The sequence below is a fragment of the Lotus japonicus genome, chromosome 4 (genome assembly GCF_012489685.1).
Source record: "Lotus japonicus ecotype B-129 chromosome 4, LjGifu_v1.2".
NCBI classification, from domain to species: Eukaryota; Viridiplantae; Streptophyta; class Magnoliopsida; order Fabales; family Fabaceae; genus Lotus; species Lotus japonicus.
The window spans coordinates 54,438,731-54,450,901 of NC_080044.1; the positions used below are offsets into that span (position 1 = coordinate 54,438,731).

Genomic DNA, 12,171 nt, shown 5'->3' on the forward strand with positions numbered 1-12,171 from the left:
AGAGTCCACCTAGGACTATAACCTAGGGCTAAATGGGAGACAACCCATTCTTTTCATTTTGTTAATTACTATCTTTTAATTTTGTAGTATTTTAGGTGTTTAATTTCAAAAAAAAAAGGAAAAAAGAAAAAAATTTTTGGGAAAAAACTGGGTTGAGCGCCTAGGCGCCAATTCATGGGCGCCTAGGCGCCAATTAGTGGCAGAGGCACTGCCTCTGGCACTGGTGTGAGCGCCTGAGCGTTCCCCTCGAGCGCTCGAGCGCTCCTGTTCGTTCTTTTGCTTACATTTTGGGTTTTAAAACCCCAACCTTTCATTTCTCCCACTCTTAACTCCCTTTCCTTCATAAAAAACGCAAATCACTCTCTCCAAACCCCATTTCCACTTCTCATTTCTCACTTGCATACACTTTGGCTCTCCCATTTGCTTCCAAGTTCTGCATTGTTTCAAGTTCCTTTCACTTGCACCCACTCACTCTCAAGTCAAGGTAAGTTCCAACTTTCACTTTCCTTCATTTTTGTTCATGGGATTTGCAATGCATGATTACAAGGGGGTTTGGGTGAGTGATTTGTGTCAATGCAAGTTGGGTTTGGGTTGTATATACTCATTGGTGGTTGATGTTGTGCTTAATTAGAAAGGGGTTGTAGATTTGTGAGGAATGGGTAGTTAGGATTTTGTGGATTAGTTTAGTTTAGCTTTTGCTTATAAGGTGTTTGATAGAATGCCTCAATGGGTTCTCTTAGTCGTTTTTTGGCAAGTGCTTGTGGTAGTTTTTCTCTCTTTGCCAAAATCACTAAGAAACTTGTTGGGTGCTCTTAGGTTGTTCTTTATTTTTATTTTTGTACAAAGTTTCTCCTCTCATTTCTTTTTATTTTTTTGAACTAACGTTTCTAACGTTTGTGGCTTGTGTTTGGGCTAACAACTTTGCAGATGCCTGTGAAAAGAGCAAGAACCAACACAAGAGCTGCAGCTTCTTCCTCCACCTCCCGGAGTTTTGATCGCTCCCGCTTCCTATCAGTAATTAAGGAGGAGTTTTACCGAGCTCACCTAGCACACAAGGAGTGTGTGAAGGAGCGGGGAGTTTTGTATCGGGAGGGAAGGAGAGACCTCTTGGGCATGCAAGAAGCTATGGAGATTAGGAGGTGGAAGAATTGGGTCAACCCCATTCCGTTTGCTTGTGAAGTCATGGTTAGGGAGTTCTACGCGAACACCTACTGTGACAATCAAGAGGACAGGTCCAGGCCACCGGTGAATTCATCTTGGTTCAGGGGAGATGTGATTGACTACAATCCAGCAGTCATTCGCAGGCATCTTGGTCTCCTCACGGAGGACCAAGAGAGGGAGCTTTTCCCCGAGAAGGCCACTTATCATGAGCTCTTAAAGGAGAAGTCACCGGAGATCTTGGAAGACATGAAGGCAGTGATTGTTAGGCCTGGGCGGGACTGGGAAGCAGTTGATGATGAGATTGTTTTTGTGAGGAGAAAGGACATGACACCGCTGGCTAGAGTTTGGGCTGAATTTTTGCAGGATTCCCTCATTCCTAGCTCTAACAAATCTGAAGTTAGAGAGGTTACTTTGGTTGCCATCTACTGCATCTTGAGAGGTCATCCTATGGATGTGGCCACCATCATTGCTGGTCGGATTTATTCCCTTTACAACAGGAGTAAAGACAAGCATCGACCCATCTTTCCTCACTTGATTTGCTCTTTGATTCATGCGGTGAGGGACAGAGCTAGGAGGCCAGTCCATGTTATTGAGAAGAGGTTGCCTGTGGCACCTCTGCTCAGTAAGGAGAGGATCCCTCAACTTTATAAAGAATGGACGGCAAGGATGCCTCAAGAGGAGGAAGAGGAAGAAGATCCTGAGGAGCCAGCGGAAGCGGAAGAAGAAGAGGAAGAAGAGGAAGAAGAAGAGGAGGAAGAAGAAAATGTTGAGGTGGTGAATGAGGTGGTTACTCCACCACGTGCTGACCCTTCTCCTGCTTGGATAGAGGCCGCTTTCGGGCGGATGTTTTTGAGGCAAGATCGCCTACACAGGGATCTTGACCTCCATTGGAGGGGAGGTAGCACATCAGACCCCAGGTACAATGGGCCCTTGGATTTTAATACCTTGGAGCAGGGGATGATAGACTTGAGCTTGATGCATGATGCCGGAGTTCATCCGGATTATGGCGATGGAAGGGGTGACCATGACCCCATGGAGTGATTTTGCTGAGGTAACTCTACTCTTAGTTTAGGTCATGCATTTTTAGCATATTTTCAATTTGTAGATTTTGTTTTCTTTTTGATCATGCATTGTTTTAGCTGGTTTTGTTTTTGTTTTTGGGTCTTTTACTTCCCTATACTCACATGCTTTTAGCTATGGTTTTGCTTCCCTACTAGTGCTGTTTTTGAAAATGCTTTGGTGAATACTTGTTGTTGTTTCGGGGATGAGTGATTGCATGTTGGGGAAGAGAGGAGGAGACTTCGGTCTTCCGAGTGTGTCTTGAGAAAGGAGTCGAGGTGAGTCCATTAAGGGTCTATCTTTGCCCCTTCACCATAAGAATTCTCTGGAGGATCCTGACTCACTTGCAATTCTTGGTTCTGCGTTGATTTCACTCATAGCATGCTTAGTGATTCTTGCTTTATTCTTGAGACTTGTAGGATTTCTTGAGATTCTGAATTTGTTGTTTGAACATTGTCCTTAGTTGTCCCATTTGAGCCTTATTGGAGAATTTGTTGTAGCCAAGTTTTTGGGACGGATGTTTGGTTGGAATATTGGGGGAGTGATGGTCCTTGTTGTGTTGTATGGAGCTGAAAAATGAGAAATAGCCTCTTGCCCCAAAAGAGAAAAAAACAGTGAAAAAGAAGAAAGAAAAAGAACTCCTAACCAAAAGTTGGAGTTGGAAAAAAAAGTGTGTAAAAAGGTGGGTGCAAGAGACTTGTTAAGGAAGAGTGTTGTAAGCTCCGGGGTTATTAGAAGAGGACCACACTCAATGTGCTTGAAAGCCTAGTTTTCCTTTAGGGACCAACCACCATCATGTTTTACCTAGCCAATGTTTCAACCCTTATGGAAGTCTCTTTGAATACTTGCATGCTTGATCTTTGTTGCTATTGAGTGAATGACATTCAGGACCTATGAACTTGCTTGTGTGCTCAGTGCACTAAATGAACATCTCATCCTAGGATTTTTAGTTCTATATGCTTCTCATGAATGGACTCTACACTTTTCTCTTTTCAAAAGATGCATGAAGTAGGTTGTCGAGTCTTTCTCTTGAAACTAGCTGTGATTACTTTGTCCCCCTGTTTTTGTGAAGTATTCCTTGTTGAGAGCACTTATGTGGGAGCATTTCTTGCGCTTGAGGGCAAGCGAGTGTTATTTACGCTCGAGGGCGAGCTGCCGTTGAGTATAGTGGTGTGATGACCCTATTTTAGTAGTGTTTTTAGGGTCATTTCTTTGCTTGTTTTGAGTCTTTTTGTTGAGTCTCATGTAGTGTTTCATGCATTCTCATGCATTTTTATTCTTTTCTTTAGTTTTTATTTCGTTTTGGTAATTTGGTAGTTTTATAGGTAGTTTTCTTGCATTTTAAGTAAAGTTTAGGACTTGCATGGTTTTGTTGTGTTTTATGAGGGACTTCTTGTGCTAATGAGCTCTTGGAGCTTCTAGAATCTTCCTTGTCTTGTTGGTTAGGTTTGGAGTGCAGAAACTGAAGGAGAAGGAAGGCCAAGAAGCATGGAATTGATGAAGAACATAAAGAGAATTGAAAAGAGGAGTTTCAGAAGCCAAAAAGTCATTTTCAGGCGAGCTAGAGCGCCTAGGCGCTGGGAATGGGCGCCTAGGCGCCAATAGGGTCAGAGAGCATGTTTTTCAACATGCAATTGGCGCTCAGGCGCTCTGAATTGGCGCCTGAGCGCCCAGTTTCGTTCATTTTGCCTATAAATAAGGCTTAGGCCAATTTCTTTGATACATTTTGTCATTTCACTCATTTTTGATCAAGTTTTGAGAGCTGAGGAGAGCTTTGGGACCAAGGGAGGTTTCCAACTTGTATTTCTTCTTAGGTTTTCTTTACATTTCCTTTATGAATTCACTAGCCATGAGTGGCTAGTTCTCTTTTTGCTTTGGGTTAAGAGATTCTATGAAGTTTTAGTTTGTTAAATCCTATCTCTATGCATGAGTCTTGATTCAATCTTGTATTTCAATTCCTTATTGCATGTTTAGCTTTGGTGCACCTTTGCTATAGGCTAGATTATAATAGAATGGAAATTTGTTATGATTTAGGGACATGAATTGGAATAGATCCTTCTATACTTGCTTCTAGGAATAGAGTGAGGGTAGGGTTTTGTTGGCCTGAATAATTATGCTATCATACCTCTTATGAATGATTAAGTACGCAAGGAATTGGGCTTAACTTTCAATTTGAGAGAATTACTTTTATGAGGAATCAACTAGTAAGTACATAGGCTATAACAACAAGAGTGGAATCAAGGATTCACATGCATAGGATAGGTGGACTAAAATGGATTAGATGATCAAACACCCAAGGCAATTTCCCATCATTTGTTATTTACATCATTATCAACATTGCTCTCTTGCAAAACTTTTGTCACAATCACCCAAAACCAATTTCTGAATTGTACTGTTTTAAGAACTTGCAAACTCTAGGCTTAAATCAATAATTCTCACTCACAATCCCTGTGGTTCGATAATTTAAAACCCGGAGGTATTCGTGCACTTGCGAATTGACCAACACTTACCTGGGTAATCTAAGCGTCTTCTTTGTCTGTAGAGAATATCATCTGAAAGCTCTTGCCAGCACTTATCCCAAACTACCTCGGGATTTGACATGTTGTTAGACATCAACAACACCACAAACAGTCTTCTAAGATACTCTCCTGACCCCTAGAAGCTGGCATCTTTTATTGCGTCTACAAATTCTTTGTCATCTTCTAGCAAACCAAGAGCACAACACGCATCCTTAAAAGTACTGTAGGTCACTTCTTTCACAGTGAGAATGTCTTTAAAACTCGTGCAACCTTTTTGAACGTTCAGAAGGATCCTTAAGTAATAGTCCTCGCCGCATGATGGAGGCACATGTGAAATTCTACCAATTGAGAAACCCTGTTTTCTAGGGCGCCATTCTCTTGTGTCGTCTTTCCAAACAAATTTGGTGGGATATTCTGAATAAGTAATGTCTCGTCCAGCCGCATAAAGTTGGTTAGCCTCCATCCAACCTATAAACTTGTTTTTCTTAATGTCGGCCTTTTCAATTGCATCCTGTACTGTCTCACCATCATTGTACACTACGCTTTGCTCACCCGGAAGATGGAATGGCAACCTCACAACTGGAGGCTCTCTATAGTGCACTTCAAATCCAAACAATCGCCATGCCGCCTCACATGCAGAGATGTATCTGCAGTCATAGTAATTTTTTATTTCATCAATCACCTGGGATGGATTACTTGAATCCGAAGTTCGGTAAAATTCAGCCGTCACTCTGTCGTTGCCTTTATGGACATACTTGAAAAGATATTTTATTGCACTTGTCTGGCACGTGTACTCAACGTTAATGTGAGCTCTATATTTTTGGAGTAGCAATGGGTTGTATGGTACAACATATCTATTATCCAGCACAGTTTTGCCCTTTTTGACAGTCCTGCCATCCTCTCTTCTTCTATATTTAGGAAAACCTTCATCATCAATAATGGTCCTCGTCCTAAACTCTTTAGGAAAGAACTTGGAGCATTTTCCATTGTTCATACATGGTGACTTCAAATTTAGTACACCGCATGGTCCGTGAATCATATACTTCTGCACAGCATCAAATAATTCAGGATTGTTGGTACGGTCTGGAATTTCTGCGGATATAACTTTGTCGATGTCTTCGGGGGTCTTGGGCTTGAATTTGGCATGGACAAAGACCAAAATGTGTGCGTGGGGAAGACCTTGCTTTTGAAATTCGATGGTGATTGAATCTGCAAGAATGATAGAGGAAGGTAATAAAAATCTGTGAATTGATTATAAATTTAGGCAAATGACATGATTTGTACATTATTAGATTTAAAAGTATCAGTAGGCTTACATCCACTAATCTTTCCGAACACTTTTCCGCTCTTCAAGTCATCAATTAGTTCGTCCAACTTCATTTTGAAAACTCTACAAAGTATGTCGGGTCTATCCTCAGGCTTCAAACCTAGTGTTTCAACAAAACGTTTGACTTCAGGCCATTCTGGATTGCATGTCATAGTGATAAATAAGCTAGGATATCCGATATATCTACAAATGGCAAATGAGTCCTTGCAATTGTTGAACATGTATCTCGGCCCTCCAGTAAATGATCCAGGCAATATGATTCGCTGACCTGTTGCAGCTGCATTTTTTTCTCCACGGACCAAGCACTCGTGCAATCCCTTGTAACGTTCCACTCGCAGTTTCGGCTGTATTGTCCTATAATATCGCATTCTATCAGCTTCAACCATGGTATAAGAGTCCACCAGAAATTGCTGGAACAGTCTCCTAGATTGAAGAACAATAGGTGATTCCCCTTTTCTTTCTTGCAACCTATATGCAAACCACTCGTGCATGGCAATGTCATCCTTTTTTCTCGTTCTTCCAGGTGCGTCATAATCTTTAGTTAAAATACCCCGTCTCCATCCATCCTCCCCTTATGGAAACAATAGTGGATATTGAAGTGCAAGAAATGACGGATATGTAGGGTCAATATGCTTGATCAACCTGGATTGTGTTTCAACAATGATCTCTCTCTTAACAGTAGCATCTATGTCACCCACCACCAACGCAACAACTTCAGATGCTGTGGGAAGGTTATAAGTTCTCCCATCTTTGTCCCTCCGCCGAATTAACCTTAGCTTGACATTAGAAAAATCACCACATCTGTATCGTTCCCTAGCATATCTGTATGACTTAACCAAAGGGTTCTCTGCATCTAGCATGTTTTTTAAGTATCTGACAATTAGCTCATCCAACTTATGAGCATCACCGCTTGGCCTTCAAATTAAAAAGTAATCGGTTAACATAAGGTGTTCAGAGGATACTTGTGTATTAAAAATACTATATAAGAAGATTGTAAATTCATAACGTTATGTATACCTGAGAGCTTGTATCCTATTAGCAACCTCATTTTCAGTGTCAAAAATATAAAGCTGGGCAAATTTGGGACTTTGACCAACTGGAGGTATGAGACTACCAATAGAATGGTAATTTTGTCCTCCGAGCAAGAAGATTGGAGGACCACGTCCATTGTTTATGTTTTTGTCCACCTTTCCAGCCATAGACGTGAATGCAAACATTCCATTGAACATCCTTATGTTCTTTAAGAAATGTCGGCTTTTATCAGTTTCATTTGCGTGCAAGTCTTGGAGAATTTTAGGTGCAGCTTTGAGCAATGGTAGTTGAACCTTCCCATGCAAACATCATAGAGGAAATTTTGGTGTTCTTGTAGGTACTTTCCTTCTCTTTCTTTCATCATACCAGAACATGGCTCCGCAATGCTCACACTCGTTAGTAGGATCTCCCATGTCCCACATGGCTTAGGTAGAAAATAAAAAAAAATGTTAAAAAGCTGTCATGTTATTAATGATTAAGAAAGCTATATTGATTATCAAATTGTGATACGATCACAGTAAATACCTGTTGCATGACCAGCTGCAGCAACGTCGTTCATTAATTCATCTGAGTTAACATCTGCAAATTTTAATCAATAGAAGAATATGATTTTTTTTCTCACAGCAGCTGTCATTTTCATAACAAAGAATTATCTGTGTGCATAGAATAGTTAATTCCCTCACATGGAACAATTTATTACCTTCCAAATCTTCATTGTCAATTAATGGATCATCGTCAGCAGGTTCATTCAAATTTATGTCATCGAAACCAACGGGATCTGGAATGTGAATGTGGTAGTTTAAGGTCCAAACTCAATTATAGTTAAATATTGGTGTCAATGATGGTAATCAAGTTTATGCTTATGAATAGTTTGACACAATACCTTCATGTTCTGCTGGAGGGTCAATGTCATTTGCATTGTTGTTCATAGGTCGTCTATCAACTTGACTTGTTGAAGCAATGTTTGGTGATGTCGAATTGTACGAAATTGTTCCAGATAAAGTTGTTGCAGGAATGACACCTCTGTCCATAGTTGTTGCGTCACTGCTTTGGCACAGGTAATACATTATCTGGCACCCTTTCCAATACTTACATATTTTGTTCTATAACGAATGACAATTTTTTGAATTGTAAAGCATAACTACTTACCATCTATTGATGTCTTACTGTTGAGGAGATATGGTTGGCTCTATATAAATGTTGTTAGAACCCTTATCAAGCATATTTGGAGGACGAAATGATACTCCTAAATTGTTTGTGACAGATTCGCTAATTCTTTTTTTTTAACAATCTGCTTGCCTGCTGTCAGTGGTTCTCTGGAATAATAAAATCTCACAAAGTCATGATCTAAGGTTTTTTGTTGAAAGCTGTTTAAGAAATAAATGGTAATTGTTGTAATATAAGGTTACATTAGTGTTGTCTTCTCCCTTCTCTGACTTTCAATAGGGGACACATCTTCACTGAATGATGATCTCGCATTGTCATTGTTTACTTTTCCTGCTGGAATTTGCTGGCTAAAGTTAGTAATTGTTATTTTGAGTGACATTATATTCATGTAGTAATTTTGTGAATGAAGTTTGAATGCAAGTAATTACCATTGGTCACTGTAGTTTTGCTATGACTGCAGCTTTCGTGTGGAACATTAGGCTTTTCAGAAACAGTTGTTTGATAACCTGCATCTTAATTTTGCATGGCATAAGGGTGAATGAGTGAGAATTTCATGAGGTAGTTGACGGTTTTTCTATAAGAAAAAGTAAAGTAGATTATATAGTATTGTTTTCATGTTTGAATATTTTTCTTTATATTTCCTTTTGGACTTCAATATAGTATTATCACATACTAATAGTTAGGTTATAATGGTTCTCTATATAGGATTTGTTGGTGTTGGTGTCATAGTTCTTTAGATTAAAAGTAAAGATTATAAAATTTATACTTACAAACAATGATAAAAATTCATACCTGGAACAATTATGTTTGGATGGTTGATGGGATGCTGTCTTTTTCTTTTATTTCTCAATATTAATTGTCTGTTCCATCTAGCTTGTCTGGCGTCCATGTTTGAGTAATTGGTGTTCAAGTTGGAGAAATTATCAAGTAGGTAAGAAGGTACTTAAATTAAATTTTTTAAAAAAACCACAATCAAATTGTTAGTTCAAAACAAAATAGATTGATATATGTTAGATTTATTGGAAATATGAACAAAAATAGACTGATATATGTTAGTTTCGTTGGGACTTGGAATGATATATGTTAGAAATAGATTGATATATATATATTAGAGTGTTATTACTTGGGACTCTACGAAATCTATTATTCATCAATATAATTTTGTTATTTTATATTTTAAATTTGATTGTCTTATAATTACTAACTCAACATTTTAACATAGCCCAGCTATTGTTGGATACCGTAAATTTTAATATTAAAAAAGTAAGAAGTAGGAGTATAAACGCAGCTATTGTTGGGAACCGTACATTTTACCATAGCCCAGCTATCCGATATAATTTTGTTATTTTATATTTTAAATTTAATTGTCTTATTATTACTAACTCAAAAGAGAAATTATAAGACAAAATCTTTCAAATAACTGTGCATATATATATTTTTTCATATTTGGGAAGTCAATTATATAATGTTACCGTACTTTGTTGTATAAATCTCAATTGAATCTATTTAATTATGTTATTTTAAATTGTAAATTTAATTGTTTTATAATTTCAATCAATATCATTAAATTTAGAAGACTTCTAAATTTAATGACTACATGATCTCCAAACATAAATTTTGGTATGTCATCAAATAATTTTTTTCTTGAACAAATATTATTTGATTGTTTTTTTTATATTATTATAGTTGAAAATAAACTAAGTACAATCCAAATTATTAACTTACAATTATGCTGTACGTTATTTTTTTTTTACTTGACCCTTTCATGGCATGTTTTAGCCTTTTTCTCTAACGTGTGTCATGTTTTATAGAGTACTTGATTAAGAAAGTAAGTATGATAAGTATGAAGAAAGAAAGACATTAATTTATAAGAAGAAAATTAATGTAGCATAATATAAAATTTTCATAATGATTTATAATTCATATTGCATACTTCAATAGAGTACTGGATGAAAGCCAACCTAAAACAAAATAAACCAAATGTAACCTTGCTCAAAATCCTAAACCACTTGATAGACTATAGATACATCAACAATATTTGATTCTATATGTTGAAACTTGAAACAACATATATCCCCTTCATGGACGCCATTCGATGTGCAAAACTCTTTCCACCCAGATCCAAACTCCAGGCTCTCCTTTCCCTTACGACCCTTCAAGACTTTGCATGTATGTTGAGTACCAACTTGGTCTCTTAGTTGAATTGAATGAGTTTTAATAGAAAAATAATTTTGGGCAATTTGTTTTGGAATTGTCTGCATAGGAGGCATGAAAATAGTAAATAACTAATAAGTATAAGGTATTTGTATCATTAAAATAAATGACGATAAATAATCATTACCAGTTTACTCCCAGATGCTTGTGACTCTGATAATGTGACGTTAAACGAAGGTTTTTGACCCTCATTAGCAAAAACGATCATTGAGGAATTTGGACTACAGAATTTATAGGGGGATTCTTTTTTCGGGTTAACTATTCCCAAATAGGTTTGAAGGGCTTTTGCTTCCCTTCTTATAGTCTTGACTACCCATCCATGATAAGGGACCTGCTGTGCATGTTCATTAAAAATAGAAAACGTAATTTTTGTTATATCTTCGTACTTTATTAGAAACCAACATTTACCACTGAATCCGTAAAAGTCCCTCAATCCTTTCCACCCATATGTCAGGTACCCTCTGTTTCCAATGAACTGATACGTGACATGTTTTTCAATACCCAAAGGGTCAGTCATATGCCATGAGCAGGGACTGTATTGTTTGATAATCTTGACAATTTTAGTTGGAATACGTGCAGAATAAGGCTGTAAGGATTGGAGCAAGACAAAAGTTTAAATGAAAAGATACCAATTTTTAAGCAATTTACTAATGAAAGAGATTCATTGAAGAAATATAACAAATACGTATGTGAAAGGAAACGATATAAGCTCGAGCACAAACCTGGTCAGGATCATGGCAGACAAAAAATTTGTAAACCGGTTTTCTATTTTGGACAGCTGAAAGAGGGAATCCCATTGGCAAGAAATTAGTTGAATATGATTGTCTATGGAAATTGTACAAACACACGGTTATAAATAAAATACCTATATTTTAAAACCATATCTAATTCTATCATGGAGGGTTTTTTAATATATATATATATATATATATGATTTTCTGCAAAATAAGCATCGTAAAATTTCTGCAAAATATCCATTATTGTGTTTTTTATATATATATATTTGTTTTTCTTCAAAATAAGCATCGTAAAACTTTGTTATGTTGAAAGGAAGGTTTTATATTCATTGAAATACTAAATATTCTTTAATTACCTGTTATTTTTATTCAATTATTTTTAAATACATATCTAGATTATTAGAGTTCTTTATAAAATATGTATTAATATCTAATGGGACTATTAGGTTTGATAGATACATGTATTATGAACCTAGGCACTTAAATTACGCTCTGAGCCAAAAAAAATCACTTCTTTGTAATTCTTCATTCTTTATGTCATATTTTTATATTTTTTTTCCACCCTGAAATCAAATGTAATTTAGAAAAATCAAAACAAATTTATAGTATACGTAATTTTTTTAAAAAAAAACAAATGGTAAAAAGTAGAAGAAGATTACACGTTGGGTTCACCTTGTGAAAATTGGGTAAGAGACAAAGAGCATGTGAAGCATGGTAATTTTTTTTATGCCCTTTAAAATATAAAGCATAGTTGTAGCATGATAATTATAGTTTCCAAAATGCCAGACATTGTTAGACACATTGATTATTACAGAAATTATTTTAACTTTAGGTTTTTTTTTATTTGAAACTAACTTCAGGTTTATTACTTTTTTTTTTGGTACATCATGTTTATTACTCTAGTACAATCTGATTCTGTTTTTTTTTTAAAGTAAATGCATATTTTAATCTATAT

At 36.8% G+C, this 12,171-nt stretch overlaps 1 protein-coding gene across 1 annotated transcript; it reads right to left on the bottom strand.

Annotated features, from left to right (window-relative positions):
• Nucleotides 1-4,875: 4,875 nt before the first annotated feature.
• Nucleotides 4,876-6,557, bottom strand: LOC130712969 (uncharacterized). Its single transcript, XM_057562779.1, has 2 exons — nt 6,056-6,557; nt 4,876-5,948 (listed from the first exon to the last, which is right to left on the bottom strand). Exons 1-2 carry the CDS (start codon nt 6,555-6,557, stop codon nt 4,876-4,878), a joined length of 1,575 nt encoding a protein of 524 aa, XP_057418762.1.
• Nucleotides 6,558-12,171: the final 5,614 nt, after the last annotated feature.

Coding starts and splice junctions, on each gene's coding strand:
- LOC130712969 (XM_057562779.1), bottom strand. CDS start 6,557: ATGCACGAGTGGTTTGCATATAGGTTGCAAGAAAGAAAAGGGGAATCA. Junction 5,949..6,055: donor GTTCGGAAAGATTAGTGGAT/GTAAGCCTACTG, acceptor TCATTCTTGCAG/ATTCAATCACCATCGAATTT.